This window comes from Eptesicus fuscus, chromosome 10, assembly GCF_027574615.1.
Source record: "Eptesicus fuscus isolate TK198812 chromosome 10, DD_ASM_mEF_20220401, whole genome shotgun sequence".
Lineage (NCBI taxonomy): Eukaryota > Metazoa > Chordata > Mammalia > Chiroptera > Vespertilionidae > Eptesicus > Eptesicus fuscus.
Window position 1 is genome coordinate 28,233,776 of NC_072482.1, and position 26,846 is coordinate 28,260,621.

Below are 26,846 nucleotides of genomic sequence, written 5' to 3' on the forward strand. Positions count from 1 at the left end.
AGCACTAAGAAACTAATACATTTTAATTAACAATAATTTTATATGAGCGATGACATTGTCTGCCTAATTGTACCCACTATTTACAATGTGACTGTGATATTTATTCACCATCATCATGCACACTCTCTGGAGTTCAGCCCATGTGTACTTCCCTGTGCCTTACAATGATTCCATTCTCTCACACTTTGTGTATTCAGATTATGGTGAAATTTTCACTTGGCTCCAATTCCAAATATGCATAGTAACCTGACCAAATTATTTTCCATTAACCCCTGATGAGGAAAGTAAAACTACTGGGCTACAATGTGAATAGAAATAGAAATGTGTATGTATGTTATACTATTCAGTCAGCACTTAATTACATATTCACAATCCAAATAATTGAGACATAATTTGGCTTCTTTGAAATATTGATAAATACACACACACACACACACACACACACACACACACACACACATATATATATAAAATCCTAAGCAACCATTCGACCCGTTCCACTGGTAGCTATGATGCACACTGACCACTAGGGGGCAGATGCTCAACACACAGGCATGGAAACATGGAACAGACTGATGAATCTCAGAGGAGAGGGGGGAGGGTTGGAAGAGATTAACCAAAGATCGTATATGTATACTAGAGGCCCAGTGCATGGATTCATGCACTGGTGGGGTCCCTCGACCTGGTCTGCAGGGATCAGACCTAAACCAGCTCTCCGACATCTCCTGAGGGGTCCCAGATTGTGAGAGGGTGCAGGCCAGACCGAAGGACCCCATTGGTGCATGAATCCATGCACTGGGCCTCTAATTAAAATATAAAATTATATAAAATTACAATTTTTACTGTAGAGTATCTTTAGACATGAAGTACCCATCCATGGGTCCTACTGTAAAAAACACTATCAAAGATGTACTATCAGGGTTAGAGCTTAACAAAAGTTAAGCAATATCAAAATTTGATGAGTTAATTTTTAGGATTTACATTAATTTTTAGCACTAAGATGAGATCACTTGCCTTTAAAAATCAAAAGATGACAGGCATATAATTCATACCTAAAATGTCTAAGCATAGGGATTTTCAAATATTTCAGGAGTCAAACCTATTTTCAATTCAGCAAAATCAGTGTGTGCCCTTGAACAAATAATTTATTTAGTATAGTGAGCTATTAAATGTAGACTGTTAGAATAAGGAGCTAACAAAGGATTTCTCTGTGAGTATATATATATATATATATATATATATATATATATATATATATATCCTATCTAATAATAGAGTAACATGTAAATTACCATGACTCCACTATGCCCACGATTGGGTGGCGGGAGAATGGGGGGCAGGACTCGGGGTGGCCTATCTGGCCATTGAGAGTCATGGATCCCCTGCCACTGAGGGGGGCTACCCTACTGTTGAGAGGTGCAGGGGGTGGGACTCCCGCCCCCTGTGCCTCTCAACGGCCAGATCCGCAGCCACTGAGGGGGCCTGCCGCGGACCCCCAGCTGCGACTCTCAACGGCAGGGTAGCCAGGTGTTGGCGGCAGCCCCCCTCAGCGGCCGTTGAGAGGCGTAGGGGGCTGCGCCTCGCAACAGCAGGGTAGCCCCCCTTAGCGGCCGTGGACCATCAAAAGTGGGGGAGCTGGGTGCCTGTCTGCTCTGGCACCAGGCCTTTCAGAAGCTTCTGCCGCACCGGAGGCTTCTGAAAGGCCTGGTGCACCAGCGGACAGGCACGCAGCTCCACCGCGAAAAGCGAAAGTGTGTAGGGGACCCTACACGTGCATGATTCAATCATGCACTGGGCCCCTAATATATATATATATATTTCTAAAGTATTTTTTCTATCTCTGTTACAATCTATCACTCTCTTTCTCTTTCTCCCTCCCCTTCCATACACCTGAAAGATCTTTATTAATTGTGATCTAAATTTCTGTAATTATTGCAGATCTGTATTTATGCTGAAGCCAAAATTTTGTTCCATGGACATCTTCAGAACCTGTCTGTGGAAGTTGCTCAGCTAATAAATTAGTCTGACTGATCTTTCTACTTTTGCCATGCTACTTAACACTGTGTGACCTTAAAAAGAATTCCACCTCCTTTTACTAGTTATTAAAGTAAATGGTATACAAATAGCCCAATAAAGAAATGCCTGTTTACTAGAAAATAACATTTGAACATTGGAAATTGCATTTACCAGTGTAAAACAGTTAATTCTAATTTGAACTATATTTTACTCCTTTCTTGGGGTAAACTATATAAGAGTATTTGTAAATTAAACTCCAAGAAGACGCTTGATATGGTCTCATAAAATCTCCAGAAGTAAGTATAACCTGGGGAATGCCCTGATGTGAAGAATCTTAAGTCGTCAGTGGGCACTTAAAGAGAACACTGGGCCACTTTAAGAGCTGAAAATAGTGTTCAAATGTTTTTTTGACAATTCTGCCTAAATGTGGTTTTAATAGAGGGCTATAAATTAGCTGTTGCAGATGTAACTAGATGCTGTCCTAAACCTGATAAAAAATACATTAACTTTGATAGATATTTTTCATTTTATTTATGGTCTGAAGTTTAATGGCTTGAGTTTCAGGAGTCCATATTCCAGTGAATGACTGCTCACACTTGTCATCCAATCACCAGAATAAATTTCCCATTCCTGATATGTTTTATTATATAAGTTGCAATTCTTTTTATTCCTTGCAATGGGGCAATTCAAATAACCAATCCCCATTACTATGGTATTTTGGAAACATATTATAGAATAAATAATTAAAATATAGGGCTGCATTTTGTCTTACACACACACAGAGAGAGAGTGAGAGAGAGAGAGAGAGAGAGAGAGAGAGAGAGAGAGAGAGAGAGACTAAGCATCTATTCTGCTCTATACCTTGGACTTTGTACTAGGAACAGTGTAGGAATTCACTTTTATTTTAAAGTAGATAGAATATGATATTTGTGTTTCCTAGAGATACATAATTAGGCAAATATTTTTGAGAAAGAGTGTGATGAAGGATATGGTCTCATAAAATTTCCCAAGTATAAAAGAAGAAGCACTGTTTTTAGTGGGGAAACATATCTATAGTTGCTGTTTAGTAGGAAGATATGTTGCCCTACTGTGCTGGGGTTTTAGAGCAGAATTTATTTGATTCAGAGAAAAATAAAGGATGTGGTACTTCTCACAAACTCATACACACACAGATCTGTTATGTGTATGGCTCTCATCAGGAATGTGGAGAGGCTTCAGTCAGGGTATGCGTATTGTAGAAAGGTAGCCGTCTACTGGAATGAAGCTAGAGAATTTTCAGACAAGAGTGTTGACTCAGGTACAGGACCGGCATAAAGGGGTAAGTCTGGACACCTAGAAGTAAGTAGTGACTTGCAATATACCACTAGTCTCTGCTGAAACTAATGTTGATTTAAAAAAAAATGCTTTCATAATGAACAAAATGAAACAAAAATCCAACATGCATACATCTGGATGGTATGGAATCAGTATAGAAATAAAGAAAACAAAACCCATCCTGTATCCAAGTCACATAATGTTATTGATATTTTGCCCCATAATAGGAGTGTACTTTTTATGTGGAAGCAATTCTCCAAGGATTGATTTAATGCCTCAAATTTATAGAAGGCTCCTGGGATGGGGCATTCATTAAGATACATTTAGGTCTATTGAAGAAATTGATCATAGAATAAATATAGAGGAAAGGAACATCTTACTGGTTGCTCTGCCAGCACTACTTCCAGGAAGGAGAGATGGCAGTATGTTTCTAAAGCCCCATTAAGGGGAAATCATGTGAGCCATGGCAACAGGAGTAGGAGATAGAAGCCAGAGATTTGGCAGGGCAATCAAGCACTTAAAAACAGATTTCATGTGACCTCCAAGTCATCTGGTACACAATTGAGTTTCAGGTTCTACAAATAGTAGCAACCCATTCCTACTTTCTCCAAGTTCACTGGAATAATGACAGGAGTATGGAAGTAAATAGCAGCCCCATACACACAAAGACTGTATTCTGAGGTGGCCGAACTTTGAATTCTGGACAAGTTTGGTATAACCGAGTTAAGCCAGAAAGGGCAGAACTGCCTCTTTTCAAATTAATGGTGTAAACTTAATGTTGAACATTGGTAAAGTAAGAGTCCTTTACTTGCATATCCTATATACCATTTAAGTCCAAGATATTTCTGTGTGTCCAACATTATGAGAGAGATGTCAAAACACATTAATGAAATTCAATTTAATACCATACTTGAGATTTATGACATGGTGTTCATTTATTTTAATTTTGACAAATTATGTATTTCTTGTATTGGGTTATGGTAAAGAAGACTTCACACTGCTTATACATTCATTGTCAATAATCTCCATGATGGTAAAAAATATAGTTACTTCTATAAAGCATTGTAGGGTTTCAAATAAGGAGAAAAATCTGATGGAGTTTAGTTTCTGCCTACTAAATCCCAATTAGATGAGTCATTATCAGACAGTTTTATCTTCTAAACACCAAACATTGTGATATGTGCTGTGCAGGGTCTAACGGCAAACAATTAGCCAAAAGAAGAAGTATCAGATTCAGATGCAAGCAAAAAAATTTAAGTGAATATAAAGTTAAGAATAGCCTTAATTTTCAAGAGTTCAGGGTAGTAGGGTTAATTTTATTAAGGGATGAAACACTGAAGTTATAGACAGAATTGATCCAAAAAAGTAATCTCCATAAATGGCTCCTGGTTCAAAGTTATTAAATTAATGTTCACAGACACTTTGTGTCCCCAAAGTATATCTAAAGAGATTTCATGAACATATGGGTATGGAATTAAATGGGTACTTTTTCAGAGATAATCTAACTGGAAAAGGAAAAACAAAATATAATGGTCAGTGACCTTTATAGGTATCATTATTTTCCCAAAGCATGCTAATATTGTGCCTCTAAACAAAGTGACAAAAGTGGTATATTTAATGTCTTATATATTAGCATCTCATCCAAACCAAGTTTAGGAGATAGGGCTTATCTATATTTTTGAACATTGGTTTATATTAACAAAATTAATATTGATCATATAAATTTTAAAATAAAAATATATTTTTACTTTCTATAAATAATTCTGAAAATACATTTTAAATGAGTTTAAAGTATAGTATATGGATGTGATTCCTTGCATTTCTTAATCCATCATGTAAACTTAAGTAATAGAATGGGCAAAAACTAAAACCATTTTACCTAAGAACAGGATCGAGACAGGGAGGTCCACGTTCATCACTCCTGTTTGACATAGTACTAGAAGTGCTAGCCATAGCAATTAAACAAGAAGAAGAAATAAAAGGTATCCAAATTGGAAAAGAAGATGTAAAACTGTAATTATTCTCAGATGACATGATACTGTACACAGAAAACCCTGAAGACTCCATCAAAAAATTATTAGACTTAATAAATTAATTCAGCAATGTAGCAGGATACAAAATTAATGCCAAGAAATCTATGGAATTTTTATATACCAATAGTGAACTTACAGAAAGAGAGATTAAATAAACAATCCCATTTACCATCACACCAAAAAATTAAGATATCTAGGAATAAACTTAACTAAGGAGATAAAAGACCTGTACTTGGAAAACTATAGGACACTGAAAAAGAGATAGAGGAAGACATAAGCAGATGGAAGAACATACCGTGTTCATGGATTAGTAGAATCAACATCATTAAAATGTCCATACTACTCAAAGTAATCTATAGATTCAATACAATCCCCATTAAAATACCAACAGCATATTTCACAGACTTAGAACGAACTCTCCAAAAGTTCATCTGGAATAAATAAAGACCCCGAATAGCTGCAACAATCCTGAGAAAGAAGAACAAAGTAGGAGGGATTTCAATACCAGATAACAAGCTGTATTACAAAGCCACTGTTCTCAAAATAGCCTGGTACTGGCACAAAAACAGACATACTAGTATAGACCAATGGAATAGAATAGAGAACCCAGAAGTCGACCCAAACCACTATGCTCAATTAATATTTGAAAAAGAAGGCAAGAATATACAATGGAGTCAAGACAGTCTCTTCAACAAATGGTGTTGGGAAAATTGGACAGATACACGCAAATAAAAAAAAAAAAAAGAAACTAGACCACCAACTTACACCATACAAAAAAATAAACTCAAAATAGATAAAAGACTTAAACATAAGGTGGGAAACCATAAAAATATTAGAGGAATCCACAGGCAGCAAAATCTCAGACATTTGTCATAACAATATCTTCACTGATACAGATCCTAGGGCAATGGAAACTAAAGATAAAATAAACAAATAGTAGTACATAAAAATAAAATGCTTTTGCATAGCAAAAGAAACCATCAACAAAACAACAAGAAAGCCCACTGCATGGGAGAACATATTTGCCAATGTTATCACCGATAAGGGTTTAATCTCCATTTACAGAGAACTCATACAACTTAACAAAAGGAAAATAAACAACCCAATCAAAAAATGGGCAACGGACCTAAATAAATACTTTTCAAAAGAAGACATAAGTAAGGCCAAGAGACATATGAAAACATGCTCAAAGTCACTAATCATCTTAGAGATGAAAATCAAAACAACATCTCACACCTGTCAGAATGGCTATCATCAACAAATTAACAAACATCAAGTGCTGGCGAGGATGCAGAGAAAAAGGAACCCTCGTGCACTGTTGGTGGGAATGCAGACTGGTGCAGCCACTGTGGAGAGCAGTATGGAGTTTCCTCAAAAAACTAAAAATGGAACTCTCATTTGACCCAGTGATCCCACTTCTAGAAATATATCCCAAGAAACTAGAAACACCAATCAGAAAGGATATATGCACCCCTATGTTCATAGCAACACAATTCACCATAGCTAAGGTTTGGAAACAGTCTAAGTGCCCATCAGCAGATGAGTGCATTAGAAAACTGTGGTACATCTACACAATGGAATACTATGCTGCTATGAACAGGAAGGAACTCCTAACATTTGCAACAGCATGGATGGAACTGGAGAGCATTATGCTATGCGAAATAAGCCAGTCAGAGAAAGATAAATATCACATGATCTCACTCATTCGTGGAATATAATGAACAACATAAACTGATGAACAAAAACAGATCCAGAGACAGCGAAGTATCAATCAGACCGTCAAACCTCAGTGGGAAGGTAGGGGAGGGTGGGAATAAGGGGGAGAGATCAACCAAAGGACTTGTATGCATGCATATAAGCCTAATCAATGGACACAGACACTAAGGGGGGTGAGGGCATGAGTGGGGGGAGGTAAGGGGCAATGGGGGAATAAGGCCACATATGTAATACCTTAATAAAAAATAAACAAGCAATAGATCCATGAGATGTCTAAAATCATAAATGCAAACTGTCTATTCATGTAGCTAATAATGCAGATGGCATTCAAACTTAAATAAAAGGAAAACTTTTCAATACCCATATAATACCTGCTTACTCCAATTACTAGATATTAAAAAGAGAGAAAAAGTAAACCATGGGATTTAATATCTTATGTAATTGTTATAAATAAATCAATGATATTCAGTTGTGGCAAGGTAGATTTACAGTTGTTTGCATGGAAAGTAACACAATAATTAATAAAAGTAATACAAGAACAAACTCTCTGTTTCACATATAATTATAAATATACCTTTTCCCCACCCCATATACATATAATTAAAATAATTCATTATTTATATTCTTATAATTCTATTGATATTAATATGTAATTAATATTAGAAATCTCCAAATTATAAAATAGATCACTTCTTTTTTTTAAATATATTTTATTGATTTTTACAGAGAGGAAGAGAGAGGGATAGAGAGTTAGAAACTTCAATGAAAGAGAAACATCGATCAGCTGCCTCCTGCACACCTCCTACTGGGGATGTGCCCACAACCAAGGTACATGCCCTTGACCAGAATCGAACCTGGGGCCTTTCAGTCCGCAGGCCGACACTCTATCCACTGAGCCACACCTGTTAGGGCTAGATCACTTCTTATAGGTGATTTTCTTTTAAAGAAATCAGAGAAATGTTGCCATACTTACATATGCCTTCATAGTCATATGCAGTAAGTATTTAACTTGAAGTATTACAAAAGTCTTTAACTCATCAATTACTCCATTAAGTTTATGAATTATGAAGTTACATAATCATACATCCCTAAGGATTTTTAAGGTCTTCATTTTCTTGTCCATAGAGATGTTAAAATATAATTACATGATGGATAATTTCAATACATAGAGACTTTTATACCAAAGAAGATGTTTAAAAGTAAACTACTTACAGATCATCAGCCTTTCCCATATGTTTTGTTACATGAACACTTGATTCCTTTAAAAAGATTATTCCAACTATATATAAGAGGAGGATGAACGTATATGTGAGAGAAGCTGTCTTATTTATATAAGTCTAAGCATACTATTTCTAAAACTTAATATGTTCCCAGATCAACAAAACTGGTTGAAGTTCAGTCCGGCTGGCTCTTTTGCATTATTTAACTTAAAAGGTTTTGGATTAACAATTCATTCTGAGCCATACATTACATAAAGGCAAGGGATCTGGGATCTGTTCCCACTTGGATTAAGTTGATTATCATATAAATGGTCAAGATATTTTTACATTTAAATCCAAATAATCATCAAAGCCTAAATAAAGTAGAGCATCCTTGACTCTTCATTCTGCCTTCACATTCAATCAATATTAAAATCTTTGATTTTTACTTCCCAAATCTCTCTCAAACATACTCATCTTCTCTCTCTTCACGTTCCTGCTGGGCTCACCCCTCCACACCCCTTCCCCGCTCCCACATCTAAGTCATTGCAGTACTTGATACTTTATCTCCTTAACCAGATAAATTGACCCCAAAAGTTATTTTCTAAAATATAAATTAACATTTAACTCTCCACCTTACAAGCCGTTAAAGCAAGCATGTCAAATTAGCGGGCTGCATGTGGCCCACAACGAATATTTTTGCAGCCCAGCCAATATAACAGTATGTAAGAAACATTTTAATAAAAATTTCGTAACTTATTTTTACACTATCCTGTTATATGCAATTATTAATAAAGAAATACAATGCTCACTAATGACTGATTATTATAATCGTGTTGCATTCATTTCCCCTATGTGCCTTTCACACAGGCACACCATTTCTCTCCATTAATACTAGCAGTGAATATTTTAGTAGCCAATTGCCACGTCATTAGCCTTATACTGACTTGTTTGGTGTGCACAACAAGAAATATTTCGCTTTTGGAGAACAAGAAAAATCATTTTATTTGTGTTACACTTATTCATTTGTGCAATTATTCAGTGTCTGGTAAGTTAATGTTCAAGAAAAAATATTAATATTTATTAAAATGTTCTATTATTTTAAGTTAACAATTACTCATTTATTTCAGCCCTTTGTATTCAGCATGTCTCTATTGAAATAAACCTACGTTTGTATGAAAATTGAAGCTTTGGGTTTTTTTTGCGGCCCACATAAATTTAAACCTTGTTTATTTGGCCCATGTTAGCCTTTGAGTTTGGCATGCTTGCTTTAAAAGATGTTCTTTCACTCTTTATAGAATTATATCTAAAGTCCAATAAGCATTTTTACAAGTTTCTTGAGGGTGTGGCTCCTTAGCATCTATCTTAGCAACCCAATTTTGTAACAGCTCCATTATATTTTTAATTTAAATAACAATGAAATCCTTGTAATATGCCAGTAGGCCCGCTGTTTTACCTTCCTTGCTTCACTTTTTCTACTACTGCTTCCATTATGAAATATGTCAGAGTTAGGAACTTGTCCTTTAAGACTGAAGTCAAAGGAGGAAATCTACTTTTGAAGCCTTACAGAGCCCCTCCAAATAGCATGGGTTAGATTCTACTTTATTTCTTTACTGGAGCTTTGTATTTGCAGGGTTTTGCCCTTAGCCCTGAGTTACATTCTTTACAGGTTTCCTTAATAAACTGTTTATTCACTTAAGATATGTACCTAATTTATTTCATTGCCTTTAGTACATGCCAGACTGTAAACACCTAATAAACATTGTATAAATAAGCGAGTTAATTAATTTAAAGTATATTTATGTAGAATGAGCAGGTCATATACGATGCAGTACATACTTGTGCTATTCTAAATATATGTGATGAATACATATAAAAGCAAAGTGAATTACTTCCTATTTCTAATGACCTGTGAAATATTAATAATTTTCTTTCTTTTTCTCTCTCTCTCCCCTCTCATTCTGTTACAAACACACATACTTATTTTTGAAGCTTTACTTGTTAATTAAATTAAAATAGCTGTATAACAATTCACTTTTACTCTTACCAAAATTTAAATGGTGAACCATTTTTAGGATTCATCTCATCTCACCTGCTGCAGACCACCAAACACTAACCATCTGGGAGTCATGGACCATCATCCACGCAGAAGTTTTCGTGTCACAAATCTCTTTACTAAAGTTCAATTATCTAATTTTTCTTTTCTTTCTCTCTTTGGCTCCAAGAAATAGTGACTCTCACATTACATATGTTGATTATATGTGCTCCTCTTTGGCTTTTTTCAACTTGATAGACATTTCAAGGCCATGTACAGATAATAAAGATACTTTAACCCATAATGCTATTTCTACTTCATCCTACAGAATTTGATTTGGTTATATGTCTGTATTTATCTTTTCTGTCGAATATTCTTAAATATTTAAAGTTATACCAAAAAAAATCACATATTTGTGATTAATACTAACTTTAATTTTGAAATGACATAATAATCTTACAAAAATTTGTCACATGACTATTATCTTCTGCTACAATCTGTATTATTATTACAGGAACTATATTAAGGGAATATAGATGAAGCTATGACTTTTAAACTTTGATATTCCAAAGTCAAGGATATTGTTTTGTACAGAGTGGTTTTCCAAAAAATGCTTGCTGAATTAAATTAAATAATAATTAAGTTTATAATGAAATTCATGTTTATCCTTATTCTACTCATATTTTAAAGTTAATGAGTATTTGCCTAAAAAGCATAGCAATTACCAATTTTCAGTACAATTTTATGAGAGTAGATATGTACTTTAGTATACATGTACTTAGCAGACCAAATGAGAGTGGTCTTATTTTATTTTATTTAAATGTGATAATAAATTAAATAGACTTTAATTGTGTCCCCAAGTGAAATGAAAAGTTATATATTTAAAACTTAACTTGGTGTCTTTCTTCTTAATTTAATATTTATCCTTTGAATACCTTTGTATTCAGCATGTCTCTATTGAAATAAACCTACATTTGTATGAAAAAAAAAACACAAACTTAACTTGGTGAAATAGAACTCATGGTTTGATTCCCAGTCAGGGCATATGTCCAGGTTGTGGGCTCAATCCTCAGTGGGGGGCATGCAGGAGGCAGCCTATCAATGATTCTCTGTCATCATTGATGTTTCTATCTCTCTCTCCCTCTCCCTTACTCTCTGAAATCAATTAAAAAAATGTATTTAAAAAATTAAAAAAATTATCTAAGCTTATCTGCTTTATTATTATTTTTATTGAATTTACTGGGATGACATCCTATATAATAAGAGAGGAATATGGTAATTATATGTTACACCTTAACGGTCACGACTGGATCAGCAGGCTGCATCCCGTCTCTGCTCAGGCAGCTGCAAGGCCGAGGGTAGGGTAGGATACAATAGGAGGGGATAAGAGAGGAGAGGGAGAGGAAGGCAGGCCTGTATTCTGACAGGCCTAGAGCAGAAACAGAAATACAGAAAGGGAACAAGCTGGTGAGGGGCAGGACTCAGGCAGCACGGAGCAGGGAGCACCACCCAGATGCCCGGTGTGGGCCGTTGGGGGGGTCCCTAGATGGAGGGGTGGACAGTCCGAGGCCTTCTGGGCAGAGGTGCTCCTGCTTTGCGGCAGCAGCGCCCGGGCTGCGCTGGCCTCGGCCACCCTTGCTGGGCTGGGTGTCCCGGGCAGGGAATAGGAGCAGGAGGGTGGCGGGGAGGCCGGAGAAGGGGGGGCAGTGAACACTTAGCTGGGGCTGAGCCTTGGGCTGGGGGTTAATGCCCCTCCCCAACAGAAGCTTTAAGGAGGGAAGGAGGGCTCCTCCCTCTCGTTCACACACACCCCCGCCTGGGCCTCCTCTCTCTCTGGCTCCATTTTCTCTGCCACTGGGGGCCGGGGTCTCCTGTGGGGGGCTCAACCGGTACCCCAGCTCTCCCTTCAGAGCTGGGGTGAACCCCCGGGGGAGCCAGGAGATGGAGAATCAGGCGGGGGGGGGGGTCAGGGTGGAGGGAGCAGCAGCCCTGGCAAGTTTGGGGGGAAGTAACCAGGTGGGGAGAGGCGGAACAGGGAGGGCACCTCAGCCCCCCCCCCCCCACTATGGAGAAGCAGCTGCTGGGGTCGCCCCTCCAGGCAGGGGCGGGGGGTGGGCTGAGGCTGGTGGGTGGGGAGCCTGGGGGCCCTGGCGAGCCTCCCAGTGGGGATGGTGCGGGGGGGGGGGGGGGGAATCCTGGGAGGCAGAGGGAAGCAAGACATCAGGGATATTCTGCAGCAGATAATGACCATCATGGACCAGAGCCTGGACAAGGCCCAGGCCAGGAAACACGCCCTAAACTGCCACCGAATGAAGCCAGCTCTCTTTAGCATCCTGTGTGAAATCAAGAAGAAGACCGGCCTCAGCATCCGAAGCTCCCAGGAGGAGGAGCCGGTGGACCCCCAGCTTTTGTGCTTGGATAACATGCTTCTGGCAGAAGGTGTGGCTGGGCCTGAGAAAATGGGGGGCGGGCTCAGCGGCAGCAGCTTCCGGGGGCAGCACGTCCCCTGACAACTCCATTGAACACTCGGACTATCACAGCAAACTTGCTGAGATTCACCATATCTACCACCTGGAGCTGGAGAAGTATGAGCAGGCATGTAACGAGTTTACGAACCACGTCATGAACCTGCTGAGGGAGTAGAGCCGCATGAGGCCCGTGGCACCCAAGGAGATGGAGCAGATGGTGAGCATCATCCACTGTAAGTTCAGTGCCATCCAGATGCAGCTCTAGCAGAGCACCTGTGAGGCCATCATGATCCTACACTCCCAGTTCCTGGAAACGCCAGAACTTCAGCAAACAGGCCACCGAGGTCCTAAACGAGTATTTCTATTCCCACCTGAGTAACCCATATCCCAGTGAGGAGGTTAAGGAGGAGCTCGCCAAGAAGTGTGGCATCACTGTCTCTCAGGTCTCCAACTGGTTTGGTAACAAGCAGATTCCATCTAAGAAAAATATCGTTAAATTTCAAGAGGAGGCAAACATCTATGCCGTCAAGACTGCCGTGTCTGTCACCCAGGGGGCCACTGCTGCACCAGCTCCCCGACAACCCCTTCCTCCGCAGGCTCTGGCAGCTCTTTCAATCTTTCAGGATCCGGAGAGATGTTTCTGGGTATGCACGGGCTCAATGGAGATTTCTAACCTGCTTCCCAGGTGGAATCACTCCAACACTCAATGGGCCCAGGGGGCCACGGAGATAACCTCAGGGGAGGCCAATGTACAGCCCTCGGGAAATGAGGGCAAGTGGCGGCGGGCAGGAGGCTGTGACCCCGTCCTCAGTGACGTCCCCAACAGAAGGACCAGTGATCATTCATTGTGAGACTTCCAACTGATCTCACCCCTCAGGGCCACAGGGTGGGGGCTCATGAGGTGACTCTTGATGAGAGGACAAAGGCATCCAGAGGACAAGCCCCAGACACAGGAGAAGCACAAGATGGAGAAGGGCAAATGGGGAAAGAAAAGGGGGTCCCCTAAGGGGAAGGTGGGGTCTATCTCCCTTTTCCCTTCTTTTCAATTTTTTTCTCTCCCCATTTCTTACACAGAAACACACCCAGAACCCTATCTTTCAGATCCTCTCTCTCTCTCATAGATACATACACAACTATTGTTTCTCTATAGACATATATAATTCTCTCTCTCTCAGACACATATATGATTATTCTGTTTCTCTCTCTCTCTCTCGCTCTCTTTCTCTCTCTCTGTTTTCACCCATTCTCTCTCCCCCACCCCTTATCTGCTCTGGGATCTGTGGAGATGCCAGCCTTGCCCTACCTACCAGAGATGAAAAAATGGGGACATGATTTCCGGACAGATGACCTGGCCCCACCTCCATGCCTCCCATCCCTCCCCCTCCAGGCGACTTTATTACCTCATGTACAGCTTATCTTAAACCAATAGAATTGCTTGGGGGGGGAAAAAAAAAAAGGAAGGAGGGAGGGAAGAACTTTATAAAGGAATCAGGAGACAGCAGAGTTAAAGAAGGAAAGAGGATGTATAAGTGAACTGTAGGAGCTATAATGAAAATCAAGTATAGTTGTGTACTGGGGACAGATTTTAAAAGTAGGAGTCAGAAAAGAAAAAAGATAAATGATAGTGAATAATTAGGCAGGTAGATAGATAGATATTAAAACAGTGGAAGGAAGTAGAGAAGAATGTATGGGAAAGGTAGGATGAGAGAGAAAGAGGGAGGGAAGAAAAGTTTTAAAGGGGAGCTGGTAGAGCTTAAAAGTAGAATGGGAAGAAGGAAGAAATGGGGGAGGGAGCAAAACAGGTCTGAGGGAGGAAGTGAAGAAAAAAAATTAAGGTGGGAAGGAAGGAAAAGGGGAGGGAGGGCAGGGGTAAAGATAAAGGAAAGAAGGAATGTGGGGAGGAAGGGAGGGCAGGAGAAAGATGGGAAGAAGGATGATGGAACAGAAGTAGGAAATAAGGAGGAAAGAAAAGTTTATAAATGATGAGTCAGTAGGAAAAAGTGTTACATAAAGGAGAAAGAAAAATTGTGTGAGAGGGAAAAGCCAATAAAGACGTCAAATACAATTGTGTGTGAAGGGGATAAGATTAAAAAATAAAGTTAATAGGGGTGACCAAGCCAGCAGGGGAGGGCAGTTAGGGGGATCAGGCTGGCAGGGGAGGACAGTTAGGGGGATCAGGCAGGCAGGCAGAGTGGTTAAGGCAGGCAGGCAGGTGAGCGGTTAGGAGCCAGATGTCCCAGATTACAAGAGGGATGTCCAACTGCCAGTTTAGGCCCGAGGCCACAGGGATCAGGCCTAAACTGGCAGTTGGACATCCCCTGAGAACTCCTGGATTGAAGAGGGTGCAGGTCAGGCTAAGGAGAACCCTCCCCCCATGCACAAATTTTGTGCACCGGGCCTCTAGTTGGTTAATAAAATTATATATGTTTTAGGTATACAATTCTACAATATCATCTATATATTGTATTGTGTTTTGACCACCCCATGTCAAGTCTCCTTCCATCACCATTTTCCCCCTCTTTATCTTCTTCTACCTCCTCCCATCCCCTTTCTCTGTTGCAGTCACCACATTGTTGTCTTTGTCCATGAGTCTTTATTTTTCTTTGCTTAAATCCTTCACCTTTCTAACCCAGCCCTCAAGTCCCTTCCCACTGACAGCTGTCAGTCTGTTCTCTGTATCTATGAGTTTGTCTGTACCTTGCCAGTTTGTTTTATTTATTAGATTTCAGATAAAGCGAAATCATATGGTACTTGCCTTTCTCTGCCTGGTTTATTTCACTTAGCATAATTCTCTCCAGATCCATCCATGCAGTCACAAAATGTAAGATTTCCTTCTTATTTAAAGCTAAGTAGTATTTCATTGTGTAAATGTACCACAGTTTTTTTTTTTTTTTTTTTTTTTTTATTCACTTATCTACTGATGGGCATGTAGGATGCTTCCAAATCTTGGCTATTGTAAATAATGCTGCAATGAACATAGGGGTGCATCTATATTTTTCAAATTAGTGTTTATGGTTTCTTTGGATGTATTCCCAGAAGTGGAATTGCTGGGTCATAAGGCAGTTCCATTTTCAATTTTTTGAGGTAACTCCATACTGCTTTTCACAGTGGCTACACCAATCTGCATTCCCACCAACAACCTCTCCAACTTGTTTCTTGATTTATTGATGATAGCCATTCAGGCAGGTGTGAGGTGGTATCTCATTTTGGTTTTAATTTGCATCTCTCTGATGATTAGTGACAATGAGCATCCTTTCATGTGTTTATTGGCCATCTATATGTCCCCTTTGGAGAAGTGTTTCTTCAGGTCTTTTGTCCATTTCTTAATTGGATTTTTTGTTTGTGTGTGTGTGTGTGTGTTGAGTTTTTATAAGTTGCTTTTAAATTTTGGATATCAATCCCTTATCAGATGTAGTGGCGAATTATGGTCTCCCATTTGGTGGGTTGTCTTTTCATTTTGTTAATGGTTTCCTTTGGTGTGTAAAAAGTTTTTAATTTGCTGTAGTCCCATTTGTTTATTTTTTTTCTTTTGTTTCCCTTGCCAGGGGCAATGTATCAGAAAAACTATTACTATGAGAAATGTCCAAGATTTTACTGCCTATGTTTTGTGTTTTTTTTTTCTAGGATTTTTATGTTTTCAGTCTAACATTTAAATCTTTAATCCATTTTGAGTTTATTCTTGTGTATGGAGTAAAAAGGTGATCTAGTTTCTTTTTTTTGCATGTATCTGCCTAATTTTCCCAATGCCATTTATTGAGTAGACTATCTTTACTCCAGTGTATGTCTTATCTTTTAAAAAGTGAATGACTTGGTCATATTTGACAGGTCATTTGTTGAAAGACAAACTATAATAACTATAATACAAATGCTTACCATTGATAATATAGTTTCACTTATTTGCTTATTTAATGACAAAGAAAAGCTTTTATTATAACAGTGCTATACAGAGAAGAAAACGCAATGCATTATGTTTAAATTCAATTTCAAAGGTAATGCAAAATCTAGAAATATGCAAATTTTAATGTGATTCAACTTTAATAATAAATTCTACATAATAATAAAATGTTTACTTAGTAAAATTATATTTTAGAGTAACTTAATTTATCAATAGTATTTGAAAAATATGTAATCAAATGTTAAAAAAATTAGTGGTTCACCTAATTTGTAGGGTAATTATAAAATGTATAATTTAATAAACATTGCAAAGAAACTGGAAATTCCAATGATTAATTTGAAAGCATAAACATTAAAAAAATATTTAATGATTAGTTATAAAGATTGTGATGACTCAGGGTCATCAAAAGGAGTCCTTATAATTATGAAATTAAATTGAAAATAAATAAGGACATATAACTGTACATTTTAATATAGCAAAAGGAGTCCTTATAATTATGAAATTAAATTGAAAATAAATAAGGACATGTAACTGTACATTTTAATATAGCAAAATTTGATGAATAAAAATATACATTTAAGTCGAAATGATGTCATAATTATTAAACATAACACTTTACATATGACAAGCAAAACAGGTTCATATTTTAAATTGAGTCTCTTCATCTTCTGAAGCAATGTACTAAAATAGCAAATATGATGTTCCTATAGTAGACCTAGTAAGGAAAGTGAGACCTTCTTATTATGTTAATCCTTGCAATAGTTTATAAGACAAAATAATGGAATTTGTTTTTCTTATAAATAAATTCTTATAATTGTTGTATTATTTTTAATTCTTGGTGAAAGGTTTATTTTTCAGAGGCTAGAAGGAAAAGGAAGTTGTTAATTTAAAATATATATGGTCAATCTGTATTTTTGGAATACAATATCTAAACAATCAAAAGTCACCTAACTGTGGTTGTTCAAAGTCATAAAGCCAATAATTTGCAGCAAAGTTGATTTATGATTGCTGCAAATGATTATTGTAGAATTAATACCCTTACACTGTAACCTACAATCTCTTAGCCTTCATTCCTGATTTTTCTACCCAAGGATATAAAGAAATAGTATCTACTCTTTCTCAATTATGATATAAGGGAATTAAGTACAGCTTATTCTTTTCAGATGTTTCATTTAACAATATGTGACAGTTGCTGAGATGCTATAATTAAAAATTCATTAAATTTTACTGACTTTCTTGAATTTTTTGCAAAGGAAAGATATCAATGTGAGGAATCAAACATTAAGTTTACCAGTCTTTTAACATAATACATTTAATACTGTTAAGTAATTATTGCTTAGTTCATGACAGAAAGTGTAATGAATTTAGATGAATGAGAAGGGCAAGAATGAAGTACTTCAGGAATATGGAGGCAATGAACAAGGAGAGTTGAGACTGGAAGGCAATAGCAGAGTGAAGGGACATTTGAAACTGTAGGGTGGAAAGGTGTTCTGCAAAGTAACAGGTGGAGACCACCAAGGAAAAATTTGCCTGAACAGGATTTTACATATTAAAAACAAAAACAACTATCTTTGTGTCTCAGTGCACTGTTTTATAAATTATTTGCTATATTCTTTATGATCTATATTGGTGCCAGAGGAAAAAAGTTGTCTAAAATGTTTTTATTTATTTCTGTAGTCCTCTGTTGGTCTTCTGCCGTGTGATTCTAATTTGGGTTTTAGTGTAATTTCAACATAGTTTTTATGGTTTAATAAAACTTGCACACATTAAAATGCTATTAAACTGTTACACATGGTTAATAATACTGATAGACTTCTGAAAGCAGCTATTATTAAACTGAACAAAGTCATTAGTGTGTTTAATCTTTGCACCAGAATATAAAGTACAGATGCTTAACTGCATCTAGAGAACAGTCATGATATTTTACTATATGTTTCTTCTATTTTTACCACATTTATACATTTCTATTGTATTTTAAATAGGAGGTACTCAAATGAAAATAAAAGAACAATGAATTGGATTCTAGTATTGACTTTCACACTGATTATGACTCTGCAGGCAGTTGACAGAGTACAAACCTTCTTAGGCCTTTGTTTCTTCCTCTCTGTGAAAACTAGATGACTAGAGGTGATCTCTATAATCTAGTTGAGTCCCAAAATTCTATGAGTTGATAAGAAACACCCATTTGAGTTTAAGACTAGAAATGCAATCAGAAGATACTTTATCTTCTGAACAAAATAATATTTGCATTAATTTTATTTAACAAATATAGTCTGTGAATGGCAAAGACTTTGAAAAATCTCTTCAATTATCAATCATGATTTTTCTTTATTGTAAATATTCATATTGTTCATTTGATATTTGTTTTTTAAAATATATTTTTACTGATTTCAAAGAGGAAGGGAGAGGGAGAGAGAGATAGAAACATCAATAATGAGAATCATTGATCGGCTGCCTCAAGCCCCACACTGGGGATTGAGCCCTCAACCCAAAGATGTGTCCTGACCAGAAATCAAACCATGACCTCCTGGTTCATAGGTCAATGCTCAACCACTGAGCAACACCAGCTAGGCTGATATTTCTTCATTGGGCAATATGAATTAACTCACACAAACATTTTTAATGTCTAACATATAAATTACTGAAAATAAGATTAGGTGTTGGAAATGTTCTTCTACCTCTCCAGTAATGATCTACATTATGGTTATATCATTAAAATGTCCTTACTACCCAAAGTAATCTATAGATTCAATGTAATTCCTATCATAATATCTATGGCATATTTTTCAGAACTAGAACAAATACTCCAAAAAAATTTATATGGGCCCAAAAAAGACCCCAACTAGTCTCAGCATTCTTGAGAAAGAAGAACAAAGTTGGAAGAAGTACCATGTGACCTGATATCAAACTATATTACAGGACCATAGCAATCAAAACATCATGGTACTAGCCTAAAAACAGACATATAGAACAATGGAGCAGAATAGAGATCCCAGAAATAAACCCACATCTATATGGTCAATTAATACTTGATAAAGAAGGAAAGAACATACAATGGGATAAAGACAGTCTATGTAATGGATGGTGCTGGGGAAATTAGACAAATATATGCAAGCCCTCCCCTCCCCCAACAAATAAACAAAAATTAGACTACATTCTACCATAAATAAAAATAATCTCAAAATATATTAAATATTAAATGTGAGACTTAAAACCATTAAACTCTTCAAAAAAACATAGGCAGTAAAAGCTCTGATATTTCTCTTAGAAACATTTTGTCTGCTATATCTCCTTGAGCAAGGGAAACAAAAGAAAAAATAAACAAATTGGATTACATCAAACATAAAAGATTTTGTATAGTCAAGGAAACCATCAACAAAACAAAAAGACAACCTATGAAATGGGAGAGCATATGATACATCTGATGAGAGGTTAATACCCAAAATTTATAAAAAGTTAATCTACTCAGCATCAAAAAAACAATCTATTTAAAAATAGAAAAAGGACCTAAGACACTTCTCCAAAGAGGATATATAAATGACCAAGAGACATATGAAAAGATGTTCAATGTCACTGATCATCAGAGAAATGCAAATTAAAACCACAAGATGATATCACCTCACACCTGTCAGAATGGCTATCATCTATAAGTCCACAAACAACAAGTGTTAGCAAATATGTGGAGAAAAGGGAACCCCATGCACTGTTGTGGAAATACAGAGTGGTGCAGTCAAATTTTTAGGTTTCTCAAAAAATTAAAAATGAGATCACTACCCTGGCTGATGTGGATCAGTTGGTTGAGCATCATCCCATGCTAGTTTGATTCCCAGCCAGGGTGCATGCCTGAGGTGCAAGTCCAATCCCCAGTAGGTCATGTACAGGAGACAGCCAATAGATATTTTTCTCTTTCATCAATGATTCTCTCTCCCTCCCCCTTTCTCTCTCTCCAAAATCAATAAAAACATATTTTAAAAAAGATTAATGGAGAATGAATATTTGTTTAAAAAAATGGAACTGGCTTAAGTCCCAGCAATTCCATTTTCTGGATATTTATCCCCCAAAAAAGAACCCAAAACATTAATTCAAATGAATATATATACCCCTATGTTCATTGCAGAGTTATGTACAATAGCCACGATATGGGATCAACCCAAGTGCTCACCACTAGTCTAGTGAATAAAAAAGTGGTAGTACTTACATACAATGGAATATTACTTAGCTGTAAAAAAGAATGGAATCCAACTATTTGCAACAGTATAGATAGATCTAGAGGGTATTATGCTCAGTAAAATAAGTCAGTGAGAAAAAGACAAACACCATATGATTTTACTTATTTGCAAAATCTAAAGACAAAATAAACAAAAGAGAAACAAACTCATTGACACAGACAGCCAGAAGGGAGAGGTATGGGGGAATTGAGTCCAAGATGTGAAGGGATTAAGAATACAAGTTGGCAGTTACAAAAATGTCACAGGATTGTAAAATACAGCATAAGAAATATGGTCAAGAATATTGTGATAACAATGTATGGTGCCAGATGAGTACTGGAAATATCAGGGGCAACACTTTGCAAAGTTTATGATTTTCTAACCACTATGCTGTAAACCTGAAACTAGTACAAAATAATATTGGACATAAACTGTAATTTAAAAAATTATGGTTATAGACTTACTTGAATATTGTAGTTAATCTGTTCCTTTTTCTCAAAACAAAATATACAATAAATCCCCTTGTTTTCACCCTGTAATTGGAATATTATTTGGGTTTCTTCCTGAATTGCAATTCTTTAATGCCAAATACTAAATACTTGATTCTCATTTCAGCTTTTTAACTTTAGGTAAATACACAATTTTAAGAGTAAGATTTTCTTTTCTATTACATTTTAATGCAGAGGAGATTCCAAGATGGCAGCTGGCAGGCCTACCTCAAAAAACAAGAAAAAAATGATTATAAATTATCTAGCTCTACAACTTAAAGAATTGCAAAGAGATCAACAATAAAAGCCCAGTGTGAGCAGAAGGAGCTAATAAAGATCAGAGCAGAAATAAATGACAAAAAAAAAAAAAAAATACAAAAGATCAATGAAACCAAGAGCTGGTTCTTTGAAAAGGTAAACAAGATTGATGAACCACTAGCCAGACTCACCAAGAAACAAAGAGAGAGGACCCAAATAAACTAAATCAGAAATGAAAGAGGTGAAATAACAATAGACCCTATAGAAATACTTAAAAATTGAAAAAAATACTATGAACAATTCTACTCCAACAAACTAAACAACCTAGAGGAAATGGACATATTCCTAGAAAAATATGACCTTCCAAAACTCAATCAAGAAGAATAAAAAAAATCTCAACAGGCTGATAACTATGGAGGAAATTGAAGCAGTCATCAAAAAGCTTCCAGCAAACAAAAGCCCAGGGTCAGAAGGCTTCACAGGAGAGTTTTACCAAACAATCAAAGAAGAGCTAAAACCTATTCTTCTCAGACTATTCCAAAAAATTTCTAGAGGAAGGAATACTTCCAAGCTCTTTCTATGAATCCAGAATTACCCTAATCCCAAAACCAGATAAAGATACCACAAAGAAAGAGAATTACAGGCCAATACCCCTGAACATAGATGCTAAAATCCTCTACAAAATTTTAGCAAATTGGATCCAGCATTACATTAGAAAGATCATACACCATTACCAAGTGGGATTATTCTAGGGATGTAAGGGTGGTACAATATACCTAAATCAATAAATGTGATAAATCACATAAATCAATTGAGAGACAAAAGTAACATAATCATATCAATTGATGCAGAAAAGGCATTTGACAAAATCCCATACTCTTTTCTGATAAAAACTCTCAGCAAAGTGGGAATAGAGAGAGCATACCTCAACATAATAAAAGCCTTATATGACAAACTACAGCCAACATCACACTCAACAGGCAAAAACTAAAACCATTTCCCCTAAGAACACAAACAAGACAGGGATGCAAACTTTCACCACTCCTGTTCAACATAGTACTGGAAGTGCTAGTCATAGCAATCAGACAAGAAGAAGAAATAAAAGGCATCCAAATTGGAAAAAAAGAAGTCAAATTGTCATTATTCACAGATGACATGATATTTCACATAAAAAACCCTAAAGACTCCATAAAAACCTACTCAAACTAATAAATGAGTTTGGCAATGTAGCAGGATACAAAATTAACACCCAGAAATCTGCAGCTTTTTTATACAGCAATAATGAATTCACAGAAAGAGAATCTAAAAAAAAAAATCCCATTTAGCATTACAACAAAGAAAATTAAGAAACCTAGGAATAAATTTAACCAAGGAGTTAAAGGACCTGTACTCAGAAAATTACAGGATACTGAAAAAAGATATAGAGAAAGACATAAACAAATGGAAGAATATACCATTTTCATGGATTGGTAGAATCAACATCATTAAAATGTCCATACTACCCAAAGCAATCTACAGATTCATTGCAATCCCCATTAAAATACCAATGGCATACTTCAAAGACCTAGGAAAAACTCTCCAAAAATTCATCTGGAATAAAAAAAGACCCTGAATACCTGCAGCAATCTTGAGAAAGAAGAACAAAGTTGGAACAATCACAATACCAGATATCAAGTTATACTACAAAGTAACTCTTCTCTAAACTGCCTGTTGCTGGTACCAAGAACAGACATATAGACCAATGGAAGAGAATACTGAACCCAGAGATCGACCCAAGCCATTATGCTCCATTAATATTTGAAAAAGGAGGCAAGAGCATACAATGGAGTCAAGACAGTCTCTTCAATAAATGGTGTTGGGAAAATTGGACAGATACATGCAAAAAAATAAAACTAGACCACTAACTTACACCATACACAAAAATAAACTAAACGTGGATAAAGAACTTAAATGTAAGGCAGGAAACCATAAAAATCCTAGAAGAGGCCATAGGCAGCAAAATATCAGACATATGTCAGAGCGCTATCTTTACTGATACAGCTCCTAGGGCAATGGAAACTAAGGAGAAAATAAACAAATGGGACTACATCAAAATAAAAAGCTTCTGCATAGGAAAAGAAACCATCAACAAAACAACAAAAAAGCCCACTTACATGGGAGAACATATTTGCCAATGTTATCGCCGATAAGGGTTTAATCTCCAAAATTTATATGGAACTCATATAATGTAACAAAATGAAGATAAACAATGCAATAAAAAAATGGGCAAAGGACCTAAATAGACACTTTCGAAAGAGGACATACAGAAGGCCATGAGACATATGAAAATATGCTCAAAGTCACTAATCATTTTAGAGATGCAAATCAAAACAATAATGAGGTACCATCTTCCATCTGTCAGAATGGCTATCATCAACAAATCAACAAACAACAAGTGGTGGAGAGGATGTGGAGAAAAAGGAACCCTCATGCACTGCTGGTGGGAATGCAGACTGGTGCAGCCAATGTGGAAAACAATATGGTGTTTCCTCAAAAAATTAAAAATGGAACTTCCATTTTACCCAGTAATCTGATTTCCAGGAATATATCCTAAGAAAACAGAAACACCAATCAGAAAGGATATGTGCACCCCTAAGTTCATAGCAGCACAATTTACAATAGCGAAGATATGAAAACAACCTAAGTGCCCATCTGCAGATGAGTGGATTAGAAAACTGTGGTACATTTACAAAATGGAATACTACACCACTATAAAAAAGAGGAAACTTTTACCATTTGCAACAGCATGATGGACCTGGAGAGCATTATGCTAAGTGAAATAAGCCAGTCAGAGAAAGATAAATATCACATGATCTCACTCATTTGTGGAATATAATGAACAACATAAACTGATGAACAAAAATAGAACCAGAGTCGTAGAAGCATTGAACAGATTGTCCAACCTATGAGGGAAGGCGGAGGGGGGGGGGTAAGCGATCAACCAAAGGACTTGTATGCATGCATATGAGCATAACCAATGGACACAGACCACAGACGGGGAAGGGGGTGAGGGCATGTGGTGGGGCGTAGGGGCAGCTGGGGAATGGTCAATGGGAGGAAAAGGAGACTTATGTAATACTTTAAACAATAAAGAATTTAAATTTAAAAAAATGTTAATGTAAAATATTGATCAAAACAATAGTTTTGATATAATTTTGTCAATAAAGGAAACTATTATTTTATTATGGTTTAAATAAATATATCACAGATTAATCCTTGACCCCCACAAAAATCTGATGATTTTACCTGCACATCTTTCCTGCTATTAAATGAGTTTTCTTTTGTAAATAAACTGTCGACTGTGTTAAATTGGCACCAATTCTGATGGCTCCTCACAGTCACTGTGAAAATCACCTAGAAACTGAACCTCCCAAGGCATTCACCATTCAGAGACTTTCGGGGTCTTTTGAGAACATTGAATCAGCAGTGAAAATTTTGAAGACAGATGACTCTTATTTAAATGAAATTTGAATAACCCTGTAGCAGTAATGAATGCCTATGCTTGTTCCTGGGAGATATTCCAGGAAAAGAAGCAGGCATCTTGATTTGAATTCCATTGACTTCATGCTTTAAGAAAGGTCACTGTAACTATCCCGTGGATAACATCCTCTAAAATAACATTCTATAGAGCAGCTTTATGGTGCTTGATTGAACAAATACTATCTAGTTTTAGGTTCACTTATCTCTATTTTGTTTTAATTTATTGAACTTAGTGGCTTTCCATGAATCAAATCTTGATTTATAACATTGTATCTACTGTGAATAATTGTTTAATTTACTACTGATGACTTAATCCAGGCACTGATTAACTGGAGGACCCTTGTTGTGGTCAAGTGATCATTTTTATAATTTTATTTTATGTAATTACTACTGATATTAGAAACATGTTTACTTTTTATACTTTATCAGACCACCAGAGTAAAATAAGAAAATCCATGTTTAAAAATACAAAATACGAGAAAAAAATCACACACACACACACACACATACACACACACACACACATATATATTATAAATAAAATGGAACATTAGGCAGTTTATAATAAAGAATAATAACTGAGTCATAATAATAAATAATCTGCATGTGCTAAATGATTAAAAACCCAATTTTGGAAAGGAAGGGAGATATGAAATAATTATAAAATAAGGGATGATTAAATTCAAAAGTCATACATGGGATGATATGGATATATGGTATTTGAAAAAATATAAGCAATGTTTTTTTAGAATTTTTTATTTCAAATTGTGATTACATTAAGACAAAAATTTACTTTTAGACTTAGTATCTTTGGAGTGGATTACTAGAGGGATATTTATAAGTTTTACTAAATATATATTTAATTAATTATGAATAAATAAACACTGACCTGCAGTAAAATGTGTGTCCAGATTCACCAAGACATATCCCTCCATTAACACAGAGGTCCATATTTAGTTCATGCTCAGCAGAACTATCAATACTTATCTCACAATTTGCACCCGTGTAGCAACTTGGGCAAATGCAAGTAAAGCCATGGTCTGACTTCTGATTCATACAAGGGGTTGATGTGCAGTTCTAAATTAAGAAATAGAGAGTAAAATTTGATTATCAGTGGTCAGACTAATAATGTCATTAAAATTTAATTGAGGTTAAACATTAAAAAATATATGCAAGTGTATCTGATATTCCTTTCCTCTAGTCACTAAAATATGTTTCTAGCAATAAGAGGTATTTAACTTTGTCAGCAGAAATACTCTGTCAAATGTTTTATTGTTTAATTTTGAGGGAAATTACATAAGTTTTATGTAATCATGTACTGTTTTATGTTATAATCATCTTATAAATGAAAGTTTGTGCCATTTATCAGCCTTTCCCTATTTTCCCACCCCTAGTGCCTGGAAATCTTCATTCTACTTCTATTTCTAAGAGTTTAACTTTTCTTTTTCTTTAATATTCCACATACTAGTGAGACCATGCAGTATGTACTTGGCTTTCAGTCTGGCTTATTTTACTTAGCATAATGCTCTCCAGGTTTATCAATATTGTCATAAATGGCAGGATTTCTTTCTTTTTTTAAAAGACAGAATAATATTTTAGTGGACATATAGATACTACATTTTCCTTATGCAATCATCTATCAATAGAGACTTGAGTTATTTCAATACCTTGCTTATTGTGAATAGTGCTGCAGTAAA

General features: G+C 36.4%; 1 protein-coding gene and 1 pseudogene across 1 annotated transcript in view; one reads left to right on the forward strand and one right to left on the reverse strand.

Moving 5' to 3' along the window:
* EYS (eyes shut homolog) overlaps nucleotides 1-26,846 on the reverse strand; it is a 1,391,558-nt gene that overhangs the window by 842,055 nt on the left and 522,657 nt on the right. Inside the window, 1 exon segment of the mRNA XM_054722350.1 lies at nucleotides 26,039-26,226. Coding sequence (XP_054578325.1) covers nucleotides 26,039-26,226 — 188 coding nt within the window.
* On the forward strand, nucleotides 12,530-13,645 carry LOC129150472 (pre-B-cell leukemia transcription factor 2-like; annotated as a pseudogene).